Source organism: Carassius auratus, unplaced genomic scaffold (assembly GCF_003368295.1).
Source record: "Carassius auratus strain Wakin unplaced genomic scaffold, ASM336829v1 scaf_tig00214211, whole genome shotgun sequence".
Lineage (NCBI taxonomy): Eukaryota > Metazoa > Chordata > Actinopteri > Cypriniformes > Cyprinidae > Carassius > Carassius auratus.
The window spans coordinates 27,625-51,127 of record NW_020527560.1 but is presented as its reverse complement, the minus strand read 5'-3'; the positions used below and the strand labels follow the sequence as shown (position 1 = coordinate 51,127).

Below are 23,503 nucleotides of genomic sequence, written 5' to 3'. Positions count from 1 at the left end.
CTATCAATATTTTGGCATTTGGGCATTGGTATATAGCTATCGACCTATGTTTCTGAACTTCTGACGGTGGTTTTGTCTCAATCAGACAAGCGATTTCGAAGATATACCCAAATGTTTTTTAAGCGCTAAATCACAATGCTACACAAACTGTAAGGCAAAACCTAGCATGTTTGGTATCGTAGGACTCGGTAAGGTTCCAGGGGCCTGTTGCACAAAAGTAGGATAAGGGATTAAGCCAGGATATCTTGGTGATCCTGGCTCAATTGATCCCTAATCCGGTTGCACTAAAGCTGGATAGGGGGAAGGAGGATATGTTATGGTATAAATTACCATGGAGATTTATTCTGTGGAGCTAGCCTGCTCCAGACCAGGCTAAATTCCAGGATCTATTTAATCTCATCCCTAATGTCAGTCAGCAGTCGCCACAAATGGAAACCAATAGTTATTTCACTGCTCACTATACATTGTTATCACATATAACTAGACCCACTGTCATTATTTAAACGTTTGTGATCATTAATTTCAATCATTTTGGATAAATAATGATTTTTAGATGATGTTGCTATCATTAGATAATTTACAGTTTCTCATAGACTATAAGGCTATATATAAAATGATAGAATATTAGGGCCACAGAGGGAAAAAAAAGACAAGTCATAATATTGTAACCAGTTGTTTTAAAGGAGGACAGTTGTTAAAATGACAGATGTGGGGCATTTGGTGAAATTGTACTTCAGTATGGTTTCATAAACAAAGACATGCTGATGTGTCAGAATATGAAGTATCACATTGTCATAACTATCAAAACTGTAAAAAGAATATGTTGCTTTTCTGCAGAAAGAACCAGCCTCATCAATTTATGACTTTATCCTTTTTCCTCAGTGGGGCCCTAGTACTCTGTGATATAAACAAATACACATTCCATATGAATATAAAAACACAATGTGTAACATTATGTTCCTTTATTGAATAAGGACCAAACAAAGCAGGTAAACCATCAGCTCCTTTCGAAACTGAAGTCACAGTGACTCTACAAGATGGAAAGCTGCAAGTATAAACTCCAGCGCATAAGACGCTGATTAAAATTGCGCATGGAGTTCAAAAAGATAAGCGGATTATGATCACAATACACAAAAGAGCAGTTACTGCAAATTGCAGAGTCTTATAAAGTCGAAATCGCTCCTAGGTATAAGACTTTGAAGGAAACTTTGCGAAACGTCCTTAAAGGCTGTCTGGTGGAGTTAGGCGTTTTACAAATGCCATTAGAAAACGTTAGTGTTGTGGAGGAAGTGGCTGATGTTTCGGTAAGTGAGAATGCTATTCGATTGAGAGAGTTGGCAGTTAAAGAAAAAGAATTGGAGTTAGAGAATGCCAAATTAGAGCTGCGAAAGCGTGAACTTGATCATCAGTTTGCTTTGAAACGAATGGAGTTAGAGATGAGCTCTAAGGCTGCTCACGCTGCCTCTGATTTTGATGTCGGCCGAAATCGGAGGATGGTCCCTCCTTTTTGTGAGAAGGACGTTGAGAAGTATTTTTGTCATTTCGAGAGGGTTGCAGCTTCATTAAAGTGGCCTGAAAATGTTTGGTCTTTGCTTTTGCAATGCGTGATTACCGGTAAGGCGCAGGAGGTTTATGCTTCGTTGTCCATTGAAGATTCTGCTGATTATACGATTGTTAAGGCTGCTATATTAAAAGCCTACGAGTTAGTCCCGGAAGCATATAGACAGCGATTTAGACAATACACGAAACTTTCGAATCAGACTTATGTTGAGTTTGCGCGTGAAAAGGAAATTTTGTTTGATCGTTGGTGCGCGTCTCAAAAAGCCGAGAGTAGAGAGCAGGTTAGACAGTTAATCCTTATAGAGGAATTTAAGAGTTGTGTACCTGTCGCCCTTGCTACTTATGTAAACGAACAAAAAGTAGACACGCTCTACAAAGCTGCTACTCTGGCCGATGACTTCGTTTTAACACATAAAGTCACTTTCAAGGATGTTCAAAAATCACGAGATAATATTCCTGTTGATCCACCTGTTGTGTTGCCTCGCAAATCGTTTAATGGTAAGCCTACTGTTTCGACTGGTGATAGGGTTTGCTTTTATTGTAAGGCCTCTGGTCATTTAATCGCAAACTGCCCTGTTCTTAAAAAGAAGTCTCATACAAAAACTGTTGGTTTGATCTCTGTTGATTCCAGTTCGAAATTTGACTGCATTACGCCTGAGTCTGATTGTGATGCCCATCTCATCAAAACTGGTTATGGACCTTTCCTGCATTGTGGAACTGTGTTTATTCCCAGTTTGTGTAAGCCTGTACCTGTTCGTATTCTTCGGGATACGGGGGCTAGTCTTTCGTTTATTCTGGAGGGGGTTTTACCGTTGTCACAGGAGACTACCACGGGTAGTGTTGCTTTAGTCCGAGGTATTGAAATGGGAGTTATGGAGGTTCCGTTACACAGAATTCATTTGCAATCAGAATTGGTGTCGGGTGATGTGGTAGTGGGTGTTCGTTCATCTCTTCCAGTTCCTGAAGTAACATTCATTTTAGGAAATGATTTAGCTGGAAGTAGTGTGTGGAGTTGTGCTGATGTATCACCTGAGGTTGTCTCTGTACCGCTTGTTGCTAACGCTGATGATTGTGGACTTAAGTATCCTGATGTTTTTACCGCGTGCGCAGTTACTCGCTCTATGGCCAAATCCGCTGATCGTTTCATTTCGGATGAAGTGGATTTATGCGACACGTTCATTGCAAATCCTGATGTAACGAAACTGCTTTCCGTTTCTCCACAGGAAAAAGCATATCTGACTCCCGTGATTGCCGAAAAGTCTACTCGTAAAGATCATGTTGATTTGTCTCTGTGTCCAGATAAATTAAATGCTGCCCAAAGGTTCGACGCAACTCTTGCCCCATTATTTGAATTGGTTCAACCAGTGCCTGAGACTGAGAGTGTGCCGGCGTCCCAGGCATATTTCCTCAAAAATGAGATCTTGATGAGAAAATGGGTGTCTTCCAAATCTTCTGATGACTGGAATGCAGTCAGGCAAATTGTAGTTCCAGTAGTTTATCGTGATATGATTTTAAGCGTTGCACATAACGGTTTGGCTGGTCATTTAGGTGTCGCGAAAACGTATGACCGGATTCTGCGAAATTTTTATTGGCCCGGTTTAAAAAGAGATGTTTCACGTTTTTGTCAGACTTGTCATGTGTGTCAAATGGTGGGAAAGCCCAACCAAGTTATTCAGCCTGCACCACTTTGTCCAATTCCCATGGTTTCGGAGCCATTCGAGCACGTAATAGTTGACTGTGTTGGACCTTTTCCACGTTCAAAGTCTGGGTACAAGTACCTACTAACTATTATGTGCGTGACTACGCGTTTCCCTGAGGCGGTACCTTTGCGTTCCATCACCGCTAGAGCCATCACTAAGGCACTCATTAAGTTTTTCTCAGTTTTTGGGTTACCAAGAGTGATACTGCGTCGATCGCGTAGGCTCTGCTGTTTATGTTTCGAAACTTGACCTGTTGAAGGGATACTGGCAGGTGCCTCTGACAGAACGTGCTAAGGAGATCTCAGCATTTGTCACTCCTGATGCTTTCCTTAATTATAAGGTTATGGCTTTCGGGATGAAAAATGCACCAAGTACCTTTCAGCGGCTTGTCAACACTGTTTTGGCTGGTGTAGGTGGTTGTGAAGCTTACTTGGATGACTTGGTTCTGTACAGCTCCTCGTGGGCTGAACATGTTGCGTTACTTCGCCAAGTTTTTCAGCGGTTGGCTGACGCTAAGCTCACTGTTAATCTGAGTAAATGTGAATTTGGTAAGGCCACCATTGTGTACTTAGGAAAAGTTATTGGCAGGGGTCAAGTACGGCCAGTGGCTGTAAAGGTTGCGGCCATTTGTGACTTTCCATCTCCAACGGATCGTAAGCAATTGAGACGTTTTTTAGGAATGGTGGGTTACTATCGTTTCTTTTTGCAGAAACTTTGCAACTGTGGTTTCTCCTCTTACCAACTTGCTGAGTCCTAAAGTTCGGTTTGAGTGGTCTGATGTGTGCCAGTGTGCGTTTGAAAATGTTAAATCTCTGTTGATTTCATCCCCAGTGTTGGCCGCACCTGACCATTCACAACAGTTCAGTATCGTGGTGGATGCTAGCGATGTTGGGGCGGGAGCTGTCCTCCAGCAGATGGGTGCTGATGATGTGGAACACCCAGTGTGTTACTTTTCTAAAAAGTTTAATACTGCACAGTTAAAGTATTCTACTATTGAAAAGGAGGCATTAGCATTAGTTCTTGCGATTCAACATTTCGAGGTGTATTTGTCCAGCTGTTATTCGATCCTTGTGTATTGTGATCATAATCCGCTTATCTTTTTGAACTCCATGCGCAATTTTAATCAGCGTCTTATGCGCTGGAGTTTATACTTGCAGCCATACGACCTTGACATTAAACATGTCAGAGGTCGGGACAACGTGGTCGCTGACGCCCTATCCCGGATTGGATAGGCCTGTGGGTAACGTATGTTTTTGAGAAAGGTGTCTTTTAGTAGATGCACTTTCTTGTGGTGACAGTTCACTTTTGGGGGATGAAGGTGTTACATGCATGTATATTTATGTATTTGCCTGCCCTCTAGGGGCAGGTAAAGCGTGATTTACCATTGTTCTGATTTAGCAGATCCTCTACACGTGTGGACTATTTACGTGAGCTTAAAGGAAGTCAAGTTCCCACACTTCAGGGGCGGAACTTGAGCGGCCGTCCCGAGTCGGAGCTGAGCTCAGCGGAAATATCTCTCTGACAGCCAGAGCTGAGAGCATTGTACCTCCGAGCGCTGGGCTGAGGGGTCTTGACACCACCAGACTACTGAATGCTGAGACCACCAAACTTATAATCATCAACACGGAGACCAAAGACCAAAGATATGGGTAAGTGAGTTGCAAGTATGTGAGTGAATGAGTCTGTACAAGCATAGACAACCACACGCGACCTCCAAAATTAGTAGTGTTACCAGGGTTCTAAATTAACTTTTTTGATCACCAGCCAATGTGGCTGGTAACTTTCTAAAGTTACCAGCCAATCATAATTTCCACTAGCCATTTTTTTTCCCGGTAAAAATAACAAATGATGAGTGCCACTGAATGAATTTGATCATTTCATTAACATTGTTGGCATGAAAAACACATAAAAAAGTACAATGCATACAACAAAATATACACTGACTCAAATTTAAAATGATTAGTTCCCATCACGAAATTGCTTGTTTTGTTTTTTTTCTTTTGCGTAACTTACATGCAGCAATCCTGACAAAGCATTACGACATTCTTGTGATCAAACACAAGCCATTCATGAGTCATGACCCGTCAGCCATTTGGCATTACATTTTATTTTCTTTGTTTCTCTGTCGATATCCTACGGAGCCACGCACGTCACCTGTAGGAGAAAAAAAATCAATCCGTGGCGACGGTTTTGCAATCCATCCCCTCAGTTTATAAACCGTTCCCTCGGTTTAACAAATCGTGCCTACGAATTTCCAATCCGTGAGCACAGATTTTGTAAACCGTACCCTCGGTTTTTGAATCCGTACCCACAAATTCATAATCCATGCGCACGCTTTCGCAATCCGTTCCCACTGATCTGTAAACCGTACTCACGGATTCATGCAGCAAGCTCCTGTTAACATACAGTTTTATTGACTATTATTATGTGGAATAGGTTTAATAATAATAAAGGAATAATCTTATAATAGCAACTGATTATTATTGTACAATAAACCTGGCATTGTGACTAACTCTGGAGTAATTTTTTCCTCTGTTGTAAATTGTCTGGGATAAAAGATTCTTATGCATAACCTGTATAATAATATATAATAATATATAAGTAATTTTTATCATTTTGATTTGTAGGCTAAATAAATGAGTACAAGAAAATAATTCATGAATTGCTTTATTTTTAAATAAACTTTGAGAGTTTTGTAAATGTTTGTCTACAATTCTTTCTTAACATGCATGAAGACTTATTTTTCTGATTTTATTATACTAAGCTCCATCCACCCCACCTGCCGGAGTAAGATGCATGTTTCACTGTTAATGTTATTAATAAATAATGAGGCCGAAAATAACATTGCATTCAGTTAGAGAGTAAAGGAATGAAAACATAACCGGCATATTATTTGTTTTGTATTGCTTTTTACTCTTATTTTCTTTTTCTTTTTAGCGTTTTTTTTTTTTTTTTCATACAATACAGGCGGCTGTGTCTTATCCTATTGGTGATTAATGTAATAATCACTATTAAAATAAACGCTAAAAAGAAGACTATTTGTGAATGCTGATCGTGGACTCATTGGATACTATGAAAAATAATGTTTAATAAACAGAAATGAATCTGCCGGTGGGGGCGGAGCTACAAATGCGTGTCAGTTTACAAATACAAATCCGAGGGAACGGATTTACAAAATCTGAGCGCACGGATTGGGAATTCGTGGGCACGGTTTGTTAATCCGTGGGTACAATTTGTTAAACCGAGGGAACAGTTTATGAATTTGTGAGTACGGTTTATAAACTGAGGGGACGGATTGTAAAACCGTCATCACGGATTGATTTTTTTTCACCTACAGGTGACGTGCAGGGCTCTCCATAATATCCTCATCCCCTGCCTCGTTCCTCTTTTTGCCCCCAGAAATCTGTCCCAACCACCGCCACATTTAGTTTAATCTTAATTTTTTTCTTTAATAGCTAACTCCCTCCTCTTTCAGTCTATGTTCCCTGCTCTGGCTCCATTCGTTCTTTTTCCTTGTGTTTTCTGATGGACGCTATTCGTTTCCATGTTTTTTCGCGCTGGTTTCACTGCAAACTGCGTGCAGACAATGAGCATATGAAACGTCATCACGTAGCATTACAGCACAGTGTTCATGGGAAATGTAGGAAGTGCTGCCAGGGGGATAAATGACCGAGAACAGAGCCTCATGTCATGCATCACCAGCCAAACTGGCTAGTAAGTTTTAATTAACACCCGCCAAAATGAATTTTAACCCGCATATGGCGGGTTGGCGGGTGTTAATTTAGAACCCTGGTTGTAGGCCTGCTGTGCTTCCTGGGGGTCTATGAAAGGTGTCAGGAGAAAAGGCTGGCAGCCATACCCCCTGTCTCCCAGCAACACACCAGAGAATTAACCCTTCAACACAAAATCTCATCATTACTACCTCATAAACACAGTGATATTCTTGACACAGCCATGATGGTTAGAAATAGGGGTTGTGTGGCTTACCTTGTGATAGGCACTGATAGATTTCAGAGGCCCGAAAGATTTTGGAGTCATGGACTGAGCCAGGCCATTTTGCCACAACATTGCTGATCACACAGTCAGCATTGCAGACCATCTGAAATCATAAGATGAGGAATATTACACCAATCAATGCACATCATTGGCAATGCAGAGTGTTCGTCAATGGACAATATCAAAAAGTTATGTTCACCTGAACATTAATGCTGTGAAAGGATTTCCGATTCACAAAATCGGCCTCATGGGCACCTGAGGGGGCTTTTATCCTTATGTGTGTGCAGTCCACTGCACCAATGACATTGGGGAAACCTGTCACACAAAGTAATGAGTATCCTACTATGTGTTAACGGTTGTCCTGTAATTTGTAGATCCTCTTACCTGCAATCCTGTAGAACTCCTCTTTCATGTCACAGAGTCTTCTGTGGCCAGGGAAGGAGATGAAGACATCTGCTAATGCTTTGATAGCCAGACACACACTCCTTATTGTGCGGCAAATTGTGGCCTTGTTCAGCTGTTCTGCATCCCCCACTGAGTACAGGAAAGGCTCCACTAGCAAAAAAGCGCAAGGCCACACAAACCATTTGCTCCACACTCAGTGCATGGCTCCTTGCAGTGCGGTGCTTAATCCTGGGACCCAGTAGTCTGCATAGATACCTGATGCCATCTGCAGAAAACCTGTATCTTTCATATAGATGGTCATCAGGGAAGGCCAGTGGGTCCAACCGGTCCCTGAAGACCCTTTCTCGCCTGAAGGCTCTCCTCAGCACAAGTGCTTCTTCATCCACCACATCTCGCAAGAATGGGCATGCCATTGTCAGAGCAGAAAGGAACACACAATTTTGGGCCTTCATATAGGCTAGTGGCCACACCTGGTGCTGGGGGGGTGGGCAAAAGAGGCCGGTGCCTTATAACACTGACTTGGTTGTAATGAGTGCTGTGAAAATAAAAAAATACCTTAGAAAGATGCCACCGTCCTGTGTGCTCACAATAACAGCTCATATGTCATGGCTCACTTGACTTTACGAGAATATACCTAATTTTTATTTTGAGCTGTGTCATCTTCTTGGAGCTGGGGGAGGAAAGAAAAATAATGATTAATACATTTGTGTTACAGTTAGCATACAGTGTACATTGAAGGCATATCTCACCTCCCTCTCAAGTTTTTTTATTTCAAGGTCCAGTTTCCTAATTGTCCTCTTTTTTATTTCGGACTCCAGTGCAAGATTTTCTATCTTTTTCTTCTTGTACTGAATGTCTATGTCTGCCAGTTCTATTTGGCGCCGGAGGTGGTTGCCATACAACTTTCTGATAGCTTGTGAGCTCTGTGAACACAATACAATTAGTGCAGCTGGAATTTGGCAGGATGTGGTGTCCTTTTATTAATACGCACTATGTTGCCAGGCTGGTTTTCCCACTGTATAGCATCTGGGTCCTGTAAAAGAAATTAGATTTTTTGATTTTGATGAGGACTCCTCACCATTGTAGAGTAAATAGTACTTTCACAGTCTTAACATGATACCTCATGCCTTCTGGAATCCAGAGAGATGGTCTCCTCCTCATCATCATCTCCATCATGTGCTGTTGCTGCTGCACTGGGACTTTCACCCTATCACATTTAATCGGATTCATATTGAAGCTAGTAGACAAGACATGCCAGGCCTACAGTATGCCTTTGATGGAGTACTCACTGGATCAGCATCGTCTGGTGCTTGTGCTGGTGGCTCTAACAGGAACACAGTGCTGCCAGACACTGCAAGGCAATAGGTAAACCAAAGTCAGACAGTCCAAATTGATTCAATATGAATGTGGTTGTATTCCATGTAGAGATGGAAGGACATACCTTGAATGAAGCGGGTGGCATCTTGGGAGGAACCTATGCTCGTCTCTTTCCCCCCAGGGATCCCCTCTAAGACGGGCCTGCCTTTATTTAGCTCCAAGGCCATGTCCTCTGCTGGGGTAAGGTCAGCCTTTGGTGACCCACCACCCGTGCCTTGTCTGTGGGTATTCTTTTTCACTGCTAAAACAGTACAGACAATGTGTGAGCAGGCACCTTCTGGGTACAATATATGCTTGTGCTTTGTTAAACATTAGTCAGGGACCATACCATTCTGCAGAATGTTCTTGTATTTGATTTTGACCTGCTGCCATGTCCGTTTTGGCCCGTTCATGTTTAATCTACATCACATGTTCACACACACACACATTCTTTATCACAAGAACATTTAATGGAGTCACACTGACAAAAATGACTTGGAATTTTGTATTGTTTTCAGTAAAAATATATTTAAAAAAAAAAACACTAAAGATGTATTTTCTTGATTTTCTAAATGACCTAGCAAAATAAGTATAGGTTTAGACCAAAAATATAAACTTCAAGTAAATGTGTACTTAAAACAAGCAAAAAATTTAAATATCTGTCAATATAATAAGAAAAATTCTCTTGAAATAAGTTTACTTTTTCCATAAACACTTACTTTTAGAAAAGTTGTCTTGTTTCACTGGCAGAGTTTTTTGCTTATTTTCCTAGGTTATTTTGCTCTAGAAAATATTTAAGATTTTTTTTAGATATTTTTTTTTGACTGAAAACAAGACAAAAATACTAAGTAAGAAAGACATTTTTGCAGTGCAGTGAGCAACCGACCTTTGGTCCTTTGAAAGGCGCTATATAAATTAAAGTGATTATTATTATAGCTCATCTATGTATTCAAGAAAATTTTATTTATATAGCACTTTTCACAATTGTTTCATTCTGTCAAAGCTGCTTTACATTAATAAAAGTAGGGGAAACACAAAAAAAACCGGTGGACAACATAATAAGCAGAGTACAACGGCTAAGATTAAACCGTACTGAGCGTAGTAATGTAAAATAATAATGTAAGGCTTTAATAATAATATATCATAGCTTTATACAGTGTGATGGAGTTACGTTACACAATTTCACTCATATATGCAGTGCATTTCAATAAAAAATTTAACCGTTTCATAATTACAGTACAACTGCGTTTTTGGAGATGTGAATTAAATATTTGATTTGTAATTGTGATGTTTCAGCGGAGCGGTGAGTGTGTAATTGTGCACTACTTACGCATTCAGGCGGTCTGCAATACTTTGCCACGCTTTTTCTCTTTGCTTTATCACTGTGGCGGTGTTGCCTTTCTTCTTAATTATATCTTTTACCTCCTCGTATGCCTCCATGAGGATTTGTGCTTCCGACGGGGAAAAGTACGCGGCTCTAGTTGCCATGGTAAATCAGTTAATCTGAGATCTGTGGCGGGGTCTATTTGAGTGAGCCGTGAGCGCGCACCTATCCAGGATTGGTTTCACTTGGCTTAATGAATCCGTGTCTGCTCATCCTGGCTTGGTCTTTGTGCAACCAATTAAGCCTGGACGCACATGTTTTGGCTTTATTGAGCTCAGCTGAGTCGTTTATCCTGGATGTCTTAATTCTACTTTTGTGCAACAGGCCCCAGGAGTCTAATTAAATGAGTCTAGTGAAAATAAGTCGACCACACCCAACTTTATAAGCATTTGAAAAAAACTATTCACCACTAGGTGGCGCTGTTTCAAAACTTCACACGCTCCTTCAGGACATTGTATTGATGACCCATACCAAGTTTCGTAACAATCCGTTGATGCGTTCTTAAAATACAGCATTTTTGCACAAAATTCAAAATGGCCGACAGTCAAAATGGCCGATATGGTATGTTGCCCTGAATCTAACATGACCAATTTTTTTTATTTTTGGACAAACTGTTCAGAAGTTAAAAGCAAAAATAGCAATTTTTCATATCTCCGGACCAGTAGGTGGCGCTGCGCCGAAACGCAGCATGTCGCCTCAGGTCATGCTTGTTATGTCATGTTCCAAGTTTGGTCTGAATAGGATAAATCATTGCAGAGATACAGCCTTACGACTGTTTTTGCAAGCGCTATTTAAAATTTATTCGAGCGTTTATCGAAAACGATTTGACGAATCAATTTGAATTCCATAACTTTTGGTCAGCACTGTCTGAAAATTATCTGGTTCAATTTTCGTGTGAATCGGACAAACCGTCTAGGACGAGTTCGAAAAAGTAGGTTTTGCAAAAAATTCTAAATGGCGGCCATATTTCTATGACGGAAAATGACTTGATAGGGTGCAATCGAATCGGCATGAGCTCAGAAATCAGAGGAAATTTTGTTGATAGGCCTTACGGTTAAAAAGTTATTAACAAAATTAAAGTTAAATTTTGGACAGTTGGTGGCGCTAGAGGGAATGTCTTAGACACACCAAAATTTGTGTACTTAATGTTGGCACTGTCCTCTATCAGAATGTCAAACCATTAAAACTTTCATAGACTCCCAGTCGGAAGAAGGAAGAATAATAATAAGAATGGGAACAAACACAATATGGTCCTACGCACCTTCGGTGCTTGGCCCCTAATAATAACGCCAACGGAAACAATAGGTGAGTCGCACCTTCGGCGCTTGGCCCCTAATAATGCCAACGATTACAATAGGTGCCTACGCACCTTCGGTGCTTGGCCCCTAATAATAATAAGAAGAAACCTAACGGATACAATAGGTGCCCACGCACCTTCGGTGCTTGGCCCCTAAATATGGTCTTTTACAACATGATGCATTGTTGTAGATTAAACTACCCAACAGATTTACTCTCAATACGTTAAGTATATTAGAGTATGCAAGCTAATACTGTTACATAAATTACAGTTCAGCCAAAAATGAAATTTCTGTAATCATTTACTCACCCTTAAGTTGTTCCAGGTTTGGAATTTTAAAGGGGGGGTGAAATGCTCGTTTTCACTCAATATCCTGTTAATCTTGAGTACCTATAGAGTAGTACTGCATCCTTCATAACTCCAAAAAGTCTTTAGTTTTATTATATTCATAAGAGAAAGATAGTCTGTACCGATTTTTCCCGGAAAAACACGAGTGCCTGGAGGCGTGATGTGTGGGTGGAGCGTTTGGAAGCTGTGACATTGTGAGGAAAAAAACATCCAAAACCAAGGCTAACAGTCAGATTCAGCGTATATTTATGATCCAGAACCAGATCCAGAGGCTGAAATTTAACAAGAGCATCATCAGCAACGACGTCTCTATGTGGTATTAGGGCTGTGTGAAAAATCGAATGCGATTTTTCATGTACATCTCATCAGTAAAGATGCTCCTGTAATTAGAAGTATCTCCAGCAAGTGTGTTCAGATCAGGGTTGCCAGGTTTTCACAACAAATCCTGTCCAGTTGCTTCTTAAAACTAGCCCAATCCCGCTTCCAGAAGGTTCCCCGGTAAAAACATTGCTTCCCGGGGTTAAAATATACGTTTTTTAGCAGGGTTGCCTTGGTAAAATTCGCGTTTTAGGGGCTAAATAGCACGTTATTTGTATTGGGGTCGCTGTGACCCGTGGACATGAAAAACAACCACCACAGTCTTGGCAACACTGGTTGGCATTTACATTTACTACACCGAGCCGTAATTCACTGACAATCTACACAAAATCGATGTTAAAATCACAGGCGATTATTTGTCGATTTTGAAAGCGTTTTTGTGTTAGTTGTCGGTAGACTAAGGCTCTGTGCAGTTACTGCCGCTCCACCTGAACCAGTGTTGCCAAGTCTGCGGTTGTTTTTCATGTCCGCGGATTGAAGCAATCCCAATACCAATAACGTGATATTTAGCTCCTAAAATGCTAATTTTACCAGGGAAACCCTTCCCAAAAATGTATATTTTAACCCCGGGAAGCAATTTTTATCGGGAAACCTCCCGGAAACGCGACTGGGCTAGTTTTGGACTAGTTTTAAGAACCAACTGGGCAGGATTTGTTGTGAAAACCTGGCAACCCTGATCTGAACGCACATGCTGGAAATATGCTTCCAATTACAGGAACGTCTTTACTGATGAGAGGTGCATGAAAATCGCATTCGATTTTTTTGCACAGCCCTATGTGGTATGTACTGAAACTGTATATATTTGCTTAGCGGTTTTGGAAAATGACTAAGTTCCACTTTATGTCGTCTTTTTTTATTTATTTATTTTTTTTAAGCTGTACATGTGGAAAGTGCAGTTTGATGACAACATCGCATGTTGTTTACTTGATGTGCTTACACGCCGATAGCTAAGTTAACAACACAGAGATATTTGAAGCAGTTTTACTCACCGCATGCAGTTCCAACACACGATCGTGACCCTTTTTTGTTGGGACTGCGTTATCCTTAAGAAATAAACAATGTGCAAATCCGTCGTCAAACTGGGCCTTGTTTGTAAAACAAGCATCTTCGAAATGCAGGGAACAAACACAAACACTTGCACAACTCCGTTGATGCTCTGTAAAAATAAACTCCATCCACTGGTCCCTTAATGCTGTTTCTCTTTTGGTAATCTGTGCAGGGTTGTCTTGCCCTGGCAACCAAAAACACACTTCTTTTGTGACATTTCGCGACGCTCTCGCTCTGATCAGTGAAGTCTGTTGTGCTCTCAGTGCTCTGCTATACGGGAGCGCGCGCTCTTCCGGCAGAAGTGCCTCAGGACCCATATAAGGAAATTCCGCTCCATCTAACGTCACACAGAGCCATACTCGAAAAAAACTTTCCGAAACTTGTGACAAACCGGAAGGAGTATTTTTCGAACATAAATACTCCTTCAAATCTACAACTTAATTTTTGAAACTTTGTCCATGTTTAGCATGGGAATCCAACTCTTTAACAGTGTAAAAAAATTCAGTATGCATGAAATAGCATTTCACCCCCCCCCCCCCCTTTAATGAAAAATTAATCTGGAATTACGAACTTGCTAGAATATCACTGCTGAAATCTGATAAGCCCAAATTTACTAGGGTGGGTGTTTCCACAGAGACAAAGGAAATTTTTCCCGCTTCCGATCGCGGACGGTCATTGGTTGTTCACGCGAACAGAGGTGTGAACCATTTCAAGCCATAAGAGCCGACCCAGGAAGGTTAGCCCTTTCTTTCCTTGCTTCTCTCCCGCTTTGATCCTCGTCGCTATCGCCGTCCCGGCTGAGAGGACAGCCATTCTCATGGCTCCTTCGGAAGTTTTCGTTTCCGTTGTTTTCGTTTCTTTTCTTTACTAAGTTTATTCGCCTATTCGCCTCTCCACACGAGAAAGACGAATTCTGAAACACTGTTTTGCTGGAACTTTCAAATACCGCGCGATTCCGCAGCAACCCCCAGAAGACAGAACAAAGACCCTGCTCACGCTGCTCCAGCACACAAAGAACCAAGGACGCAGCTCACACGCGCGCCAGTCTCATGCCACACACGCTGGACCCTGCAAGTATCATTCTATGGAGAACTTAAATGCTGCTTAAAGTTTGTCTATGATTTGAATCGTTGTTGTCTTCCAAGAGTTACTCTCTGTGAGTTTGCATAACTGAGCTCATTCTGTGACCACGCTCTCTCTCTCTCTCACCTCCCTCCTCTCTCATTCATTCTCTCTCTCTCTCTCTCTCTTTCTCTCCCTTATTTGGATTCAGTTATGTCTTGTACAAAGTTTACTGTCTTTTACAAAGTTTACAGTCCCAGTTTACCGATTTACTCTGTGTGATTTGTAGTTTGATGTATTATTAGTTCAATTATTAAAGACCAATATATTCATGATTGCCTTTGTCTAACACGCTCACATTACGAGTCAATGAGATGCCTGATCTAGCTACAAGCTTTACTTTTAGAAACTAAATTCATCATAATGATAGGATAATGTTTTCATGGCCAGAGAATATTTTTCCTTGAATTATAAGAAGTGATAACTTTATTGAAAATTTATAAGTTAATCTTACGGCCGTTTGCTGTTTGATTTGCAGTAATTTACAGTAAGAGATATCACAATAATTGATATGAAGAATGGAATATTGACATATTAATGAGTAAATTACAGTGCCCTGTAATGAGTTATTGATAAATGCAATTGAGCTATTTTTCATAATCAACAAAATTTAGTGTAACTGTCATATGAGATATATATTAATCATATTCCTGATTAATTATTCAAATTCCCTATATATCATTTGAGTTAATTATTATGTACAACCCAGTGCGGCTACATTTAATTGTCATTCAATTCACCCGTGTTCCTGTAATTATCCTCATTAGTCACACATCTGCTCTCAGTCCACTACAGAGTATGTGAGAAGAGCAGTGCGCGGAGTGCAGCTGTGTGTTTTTGACTGGAGCGAGGAGTTGATTTTTTTTTTTTTTTTTTTAAGCCTGAGTGTCGTGGCTTTCACCTGCACCAAGAGCGCTATACCACTGCTCCATCACGAGTACAATTCATGCTAATGACCCGTAATATAACTGCAAATTAAGCAATAATTCACGTTAAACATATTTAGCTATAGTTTGATGAAAATGGATCTCTCAAATCAAAGGATTATAATGACGGCATTAAGCAAGCAGGAAGTAATAGAATGTTTTCAAGCAGTTTTTTCCTTTCACTGAATATTTTCGGGTTAAAGCATGATTTAAAAAGGTACAGCCCCTTCACACTCAATCACTTTCGCAATAATGCATTCAAACTATTGTAATCTTAGAATGCTACTTCATCTGTGTATGATTTTGAATGAGCAGAAATCTGTATGAAATGCATCAATCTGTAGATAAAACAGCTGACGAAAATGTACTGTAATTTTCATCCCAAATAAAATTGGCACAGTAGCAATTTTAACACAATCACAGTAGCTTTTAATGCTGACAACCATGTTATTAGTTTGGCATGTGGTAGGATAAAAAAGTTTGCACACAATAGCCTATGCCACTTTGAAAATCTCCTAAGTCTACATTATGAACATAACATTTCAAACATACCGAAATACTTCAGACGCATACGCTGGTCCATGATTACAATCACCTGGAGTCTACTTTCCCCACACCTATTACTGCCTATCAAGCTCCCTGTATCATTGCACTCTCTTCGTTTCTCAATTTGTTTCTCAATGTCAAGGAAGGATCCTCGGAAGCCAGTATTCCGAGGATGCTACGTCATCGACATCCGTCGAAGGACTGTTCCAATGTTGAGGATCCTCAGAATTTCAACCAAGGACTGAATCCTTCGTTCAAAAAATATCCCATACACAGGAAAGGATGGATATGTGTATCCTTCGCGCTCTTTGCACTCTCAAATCACCCACAATCCTATGCGCACAGCTTTGCTATCTTGTTCAAAAAATCAAAAATGTCAAACGTTAGCGGAGTCGGAGCGCTAACGGTTTTTATTTACGTTACCAAACATTTGTTATAACTGTAGTAAATATAATTAAAGTTTAATGTTTAAATACCAGTACAAATTACTGCCATATTGATATTGTAAATTATACAAATACAAATATAAATGGTTAACTGAACCGGACCTGTCATTTAACAATTGTTAGCTTGGTTGCGTCATTGGCATTTCTTTTATAAATAACTAGTTAAGTTGTCTAATTTAACGATACCATTATTCAAAAGGACCTTTTCACTAACGTAATGACGCAATTACGTGCACTTGCTAGCCGGTTCCATTTACGTGTTCTCCGAATGCTAAAGAGGAGTTTGAAGGAAGTGAATTGGAAGGACCTGTCTGGCCAAGGAAGTATCCTTGACATTGAGAAACGCCTACTGGCTGCATCCTAAAACTTAAAGGGGGGGGGGGGGTTTCATGTATTCAGAGTTGATCAAAGTGTTAAAGAGATGGATTCTCATGTTAAACATGGCCAAAGTTTTAAAAAATAATTTAGAAGAATGACTCACGCAATCTTACTTCCGGGTTGGTACAAGTTTCAGCTGGGGTTTTTTTTTAATCGTGGATTTAATGACATAGACTACAGTGGAACTCCGTATGTGAGCATTTCTCCCGGAAAAGTGCACCCACGCACACGTTGACTAGAGGAGAGCGAGACCGCGTCCATCAACACACTTCATTGGGAAATTGTCGGCAGCGCTGCATAGGATTTGTTTGAGAATGTCTCCAAATAACTGCGTTTTTAGATATGAGGGAAAGTTTAACATGTTCAGCTTCCCAAAGAACCAATCGTTACACGAACAGTGGATGCAGTCTTGTATTTTATAAAGAAGGCCCAAGTCGATGCTGGATTTGCAGATCGTTTGCTATGAAAAAAAAAGGAGCGGTCCCAGTGATAAAAGACCCCATTCATGTAAGTACAATTGCATCAGATTTCTGTCTATTGTTGGATATTAGCACATAAGTGAATATATGTTAATGGAAACAACACAAAACATCATTGTTATAGCTCCACTCATGGCACGCCTCCAGGAGCTAGGCTTTTTCTGGAAAGAATTGGAAAGCGAAAAACGAAAGACTTTTTGGATATATAAAGGATGCAGTACTACTCTATAGATACTCAAGATTAACATGAGATTAGGTGAAACTGTGTATGTTATGTACCCTTTAAAAATGCTGCCTACGGAGGTAGAAAGGCATCAAGGCATGTCCGAATTCAATGTTAGCTTAAGTTCCTGCCTCCTGAGATTCCTTCATCTGGCCGATTTTTGAAGTCAACATAGATGTATCCTTTACTGCTTTTGATATCCCACAATCCTTTGCATTCCATTCCATAACTTTTAAGCTAAACAAACAAAGATGGTGTCTGCAAGTTGTGGGCATGGTCAGTTTGTGTGTTAAAGTATGTTTTTGATTAACGTTTTCCCCATTTTATGTCATTTCTAGCAATAAATTTATATTGCAGTAATTAAATGTCACTTAGTTATCATCAAAGCTCTTTCTGCTGTAGATCACTAAACCATTACTCGGCCTCAGAAATTTGTCCGAAATCTGTTTCGTGAGGTGACTTCATGCAAAAATGCTACCTGCAAAGTATGCCTCATATGGCATCAAAGCAGCAAGTCACCTGCCTAAGTTTTCGGATGAAGCCATTGTCTGGTTTCCCAGTTGGTAATGCTACCCTTATTTTCTACCGGTCAGTTGTGACACTGTCACACAAGGGACATGTTTTAGCCCCATTATACATTAGTGTATTATAGCGTTTTAATTGTTTTACAAGTTCTTAAGTCCATTTTATGCCTCTTATCTGATTTAGTGGGTTTGTATGTCTTTAAGGACTGTTTGGTTGGCCTGTCAGTTGATTAGTCACCTGACAAAAAGCAGGAACCCCATAAAAAACATAGAAACAAACAAGGAGGCCATGCACAGCTTCCACTTACACTCGGACTATGGAGTTTGTATTTCATTGGACTTATTTTTGCGGATCACTTGCAGCAACTTGGACTGAATATGCACAAGTGGTAACTCCAACCTGTCCTCCAACCAATACACTTGTATAGGTCGTTTGTCCAAATCCCTGAAATAAGTCCCATCAGAGCGTATACTACAATTGCGCCCCTATCGGCAAAAGGTTGTTTTCATATTAATGTTTTGTACTCTTTTATTTGCACTCTGATTTGCGTTTCGTGTAGCTCAGTTGGTAGATTATTGCGTTATACCTTGATATGTAATCATGCTATCATGGGTTTGATCCCAGATAACGGACGTGCACGTAAAATGAATATGCTCAATAAATCATAATTTAGCATGATTTCTGTGAGGGTTAGGTTCAGGGGTGGGGTTAGGTGTGGTCATTCGAACGAATAAGCCACCTAGTAAAATATGTACGAATTACTGTGAGATCGGTGTAAAAAGTCCAAACATTGCATTTAAATAAACGTGCGTTTTGATTGGTAATGACGGTATACGTCATTTATGACGACAGATGCAACGCGATACTGTCATTATTTTTCCGCCTGCTAGAGGCCGCTTAACTTTAAAACATAAATATAGGTCGTAATAAGGCGCTTGCACAAATGACCTATATGGTCGTTTTTTTGTTGGAGGACAGGCTCGGTAACTCACATTGGGACTCAACAACACACTATGAGGATTCTATGGACAAAATAAGTGTATACTTCTAACAGACTGAGGTTACTGGGTTTTATTTTTATTTTATTTATTACCTGGTTTTGTTTTAAAGGGGTCATATTATGCTGCTAAAAAAAACATTATTTTGTGTATTTGGTGTAATGCAATGTGTTTATGGGGTGTAAGTTTTAAAAAACACATTATTTTCCATATAATGTACATTTATAGTTACATTATAGTTACTCCCCTATGCCTCGCCTTGTGAAAGGTGTTTTTTTTTTTTACAAAGATCATCGGTCTGAAAAGCAAGGTGTGCACTGATTGGCCAGCTACTCAGTGCATTGTGATTGGCCAGATGCCTCAAGTGTGTGTGATGGAAATGTTACACCCTTTAACATACTATGCCGTCTTCCATGCCAGCAGCACAAGACTCAGTCCAGCTGCTCTGCTTGTGCACATCCCGTCATCGCTTTCTTTTAACAGTTCAATCAATGTACTGTTAGGAGTACCTGAATAACTTGGGATATTGGTTTATTTTGCATCAGAGGGTGCATAAGGTACGTTTATAAACCGAATAACTTAAGTAATTTGCGGATTAGTGCATACTGGAGATGCGAACCATTTCAAACGATTCAGATAGATTTGGTAAACTGTTTCAACCGATTCACTAAGATCAGGTAAAATAGAAAGATTTGTTCACGAACCGGACATCAATAGATGAGAAAAAACTAATAAAATCCATTACAAAAGAGGCATTTGTTGCATCCAGTGGGGACATAATTACTGATTATAATGACTTTGTAATAACGTTTGTAAGTCAGGAAAAAGGAGGCGGGAACTGGCGAACATTCAAACAAAAACTTAATAATAAACTTAATAATAAAATAAACACACAACAGCGATACAGCCCCTCGTGGATGACTGCCACACTCAAACAAAACCATAACAAAATAAAACCCAGGCCTGGTCCTCTCTTGTCCTCAACTGGGCTCGCTACGTTCCCATGGCTCTTGCCCCCTCCCCCATCTTTACAGACTTATACTGTCTTTTTACACATTGCGCTGCATATCGCGCTGCTTAAACATCAAACCATTTCTGCATTTCGGATCTGAGAAACAAAAATGTGGTACTCTACTTCTCAAAACTCACATTTGAATCAACACTGGCAAATTATTTAAATATAAAAAACATACCTACAGACTGTGAGTCAGAAGCACCAGACTGTCCTTGCAAAGTTTGAACTTCCCAACTTTATAGAAAGAGCCATTGTGCCACAGACACATTGCAGGCTACTGGTTCAGGAAACAGTCCTCATCCTCCATAAAATACTCAGCACACATCGAATATTTGGGTTGGACTGTTCTGGAACAGTGCTGAAATACAACTTAACTACTGATTTCTAGCTATGTCCTCTTGAAGGCCAAACAAAGTTTCATTTCAACGAAACACACAGCGACTCCACAATATCACAGCTGCAGTAACAGAGAGAATAAACATTATGCCTCCTTTTTAATGTGAATATTTTGGCGGCGTTATGCAAATGTATCCCACATAGTGATGTAGAGATTTGGGGGTGTGTTAAAATGAGCCATTTTAGGGGGTTGTGCTTGACCATTAACTTTTATAAGGAATATCTCTTTGGATTTGAGACTTTAGTTTTTGCAACTTTACAGATCTTCTTTATGCACCAAGTGCTCGTAACACTCAAAAGAAAAAGAAAAAAATTCGCATCATATGACCCTTTTAAAGTCTTTTAGTGTGAACCTGTACACCATTCTTATTAACCGTATTTCTAGTTTATGTCATAATTTTAGTACTTTTACTCTCACACAGAAAAGTCAGACCCCATTTCAATTTAAAGGGGGGGGGGGGGGGTGAAATGCTCGTTTTCACTCAATCTTCTGTTAATCTTGAGTACCTATAGAGTAGTACTGCATCCTTCATAATTTCAAAAAGTCTTTAGTTTTATTATATTCATAAGAGAAAGATAGTCTGTACCGATTTTTCCCGGAAAAACACGACCGGCTGGAGGCGTGACGTGTGGGCGGAGCTAAAGAATCACGAGCGCCAGTAGGCTTTTGCGTTGAGAGCATGTGGAAGCTGTGACATTATCGTGAAGGAAAAAACATCCAAAACAAACCATGACTAACAGTCAGATTCAGCCGTTTATTTATGATCCAGAATCAGATCCCGAGGCTGAAACTGGACGAGAGCCACAGCAGCAACGACTCGCTCCGAGCGGGGCTCGAACCCGGGTCTCCGGCCAGGGTCCCCGCGGGTCCTTAAAAAGTCTTGAAATGTCTTAAATACAATTTTCGATTTTTAAGGTCTGAAAATGTCTTGAATCCTGGAATTTTCCATATGAATGTCTTAAATTTCATGTGGGATCTTAAATTTCATGTCTGACTCGTCATTTTTATTTATTTTTTCAACCGCAATTTGACCAGCGTAACATTTGGGGGCAGCACTTCGTGGGTGCAACCTGCATCATTCCATAGGTGACATACGAGTAAGTGATTGATGAACGCGTTGCGATGATGGTTTGCCACCACGGCAGTTTGCGAAATCGCAAGCATGGGCAAAGACGATAAAGCTGTGGACAAGACCACGATTGTCAGGTCTCGCTATCTTGGTTCTCAGTTTTTGAGCCCCTCAACGGCAGAAGACTTGCTGTAGCACTTTAAGGTAAGACTCTAAAAGTATAATTTAAAATTATTTGAATATGTTAAAATGCTTCATGTGTTTTTGTTATTTCCTAATGAATATTTGGGACAATATATCGATGCGTCACAATTCTTGGATTGATTTAAATTTTTCCGAATGCATTGTGAATTGATTCTGAGCTTAGTTTTTGCACATTGCGCTCTAGGCTTGTTTTTAACCGAGCACTCAAATGCTCACGACGAAGAGCACTCGTGCGTTCTGCTGAGTCTGATTATGTAATTGATATATTGCTTTTATGACGCGAGATTAATGTAAATGCCCCACTGCAAACACCCTTGTACTTCGCTTCAACCTTTTCGAACTTTATTAATTATTATTTTATAGTAGGTTCAAGTGGTGTGTGTAAGGCATATAAATCATGCAGTGGCATCTGCTGTTAAAAACTAAACTAAGAATTGATTCGAGAGAGAATCGCGATGCATTCAGAAAAATTGGAATCGATCCAGAATAATTTCTCGATTCAAAATGCATCGATATATTGTCCCAGCCAATCAGTTAAAAAAATTTGTGAGCATTCACTATTATGGCTTAACTTGTTTCTCAAAAAATTTTTCTTTCAAATCAAGGACCACTTAGCCAATAAAAAAAAAAAAAAAACTTGACATATTTGGCTTAATGATCATCCCTAATGCATGTAAAAATGTAGGCCATTTTAGTCTTCTGAAACCATGGCTAACTTCACCTGCTAATAATGTGCATGATTAGAAAACAAGTCATGAGAAGTGAATTGGAAATGTTCAACGGTGTCACAGTCCATGTCAGTCATTTTGGTTGATGACTTTTGCTCACAGACCCTCCTTGGTAATCTGGCATACCTCCATTGGTCCCCAGACCACAGTTTGAGAATCACTACTTTAGACAAACCATCTAATCTAGTGTTCCTGTAGCTCAACTGGTAGAGCACTGATCTAGCAAGCAAGCAAGTTTGGGGGTTCAATTCCCCGGGAACACATGATATGTAAAAATTTATAGCCTGAATGCACTGTAAATCGCTTTGGATAAAAGCGTCTGCTAAATGCATAAATTTAATCTGAGTGAACATGAATGAAAATGTTATCATTCTTGAGGTGGACTTTGTTTTGATTTTATTTTTTTATAATTTCAGGAGGGCACCAAGGAACTTAATTTAAGGAACATGCTTTCTGTGTCAATGGATGTATCCACAGTAAATTGGAAAGTCATGGATCTCCTACAACTGGAACATGCAATAAATTTCTGATCCTGATCTTTCCTACAATTGTCTGTCATTCATTAGGTCTATGCATAGATTATTGAATGTGCTTGCATTTATCTGTGTCTGAAATGACATAGAAAACACTAATCAGACCCTGAACAACATTTTCTTGGGGGAGAACCCCCAAACCCAGCTCAAGGCTATTAGGCAGCAACATTTAACCATAATTTAGATCAAGTATGATGAAATGGGCTTTTGTAATGTCCTGGGGCTGTCTTCCATGTCTTTTTCAAACTGCTATGAGGGGCCAGAATTTAGAAATTACCTGAAGTACCTTAAAGGCTGATAGTTTATACATAGTCAACCATGTCAGGGTTGTAAGGTCAATCAGCATTTGGTATAAAAGTTTTCGCGCCCCTTTGACCTGTCTTGAGCGTGGTTCTGATGAGTTGTGCCACACTAATGCTTCGCCACATCAATCTGTGTTGTCG

General features: G+C 40.0%; 2 protein-coding genes and 1 long non-coding RNA gene across 4 annotated transcripts in view; 2 read left to right on the top strand and 1 right to left on the bottom strand.

The window, feature by feature from the left end:
- Positions 1-1,116: 1,116 nt before the first annotated feature.
- The window catches only part of LOC113091546 (uncharacterized), a 32,279-nt gene continuing 9,892 nt past the window's right edge, over positions 1,117-23,503 (top strand). Inside the window, exons 1-2 of one of the 2 annotated variants that reach the window (XM_026257126.1) lie at positions 1,117-2,058; positions 4,092-4,909. In XM_026257126.1, coding sequence (XP_026112911.1) covers positions 1,257-2,058; positions 4,092-4,492 — 1,203 coding nt within the window. In that variant the 5' untranslated portion in view covers positions 1,117-1,256 and the 3' untranslated portion in view covers positions 4,493-4,909. Of the gene's footprint in view, positions 4,910-23,503 lie in introns of both variants that reach the window. The other variant, XM_026257125.1, reaches the window with a different exon arrangement.
- LOC113091548 (uncharacterized) lies at positions 8,264-10,516 on the bottom strand. Its single transcript, XM_026257129.1, has 7 exons — positions 10,348-10,516; positions 9,367-9,437; positions 9,103-9,279; positions 8,951-9,012; positions 8,782-8,868; positions 8,653-8,694; positions 8,264-8,584 (listed from the first exon to the last, which is right to left on the bottom strand). The coding sequence occupies exons 1-7, from the start codon at positions 10,503-10,505 to the stop codon at positions 8,357-8,359; spliced, it is 825 nt and encodes a 274-aa protein (XP_026112914.1). The 5' UTR covers positions 10,506-10,516; the 3' UTR covers positions 8,264-8,356.
- LOC113091549 (uncharacterized) lies at positions 21,517-23,075 on the top strand. Its single transcript, XR_003287382.1, has 2 exons — positions 21,517-21,799; positions 22,944-23,075. It is a non-coding gene; the product is annotated as an uncharacterized LOC113091549 (long non-coding RNA).

What these genes read in the sequence shown, in the direction of transcription:
- LOC113091548 (XM_026257129.1), bottom strand. Translation starts at nt 10,505, where the DNA reads ATGGCAACTAGAGCCGCGTACTTTTCCCCGTCGGAAGCACAAATCCTC. An exon ending in CACCAGACGATGCTGATCCA is followed by an intron (nt 8,869 to 8,950) that starts GTGAGTACTCCA and finishes TAAATGTGATAG; the next exon opens with GGTGAAAGTCCCAGTGCAGC. An exon ending in AAAACCAGCCTGGCAACATA is followed by an intron (nt 8,585 to 8,652) that starts GTGCGTATTAAT and finishes TTGTGTTCACAG; the next exon opens with AGCTCACAAGCTATCAGAAA.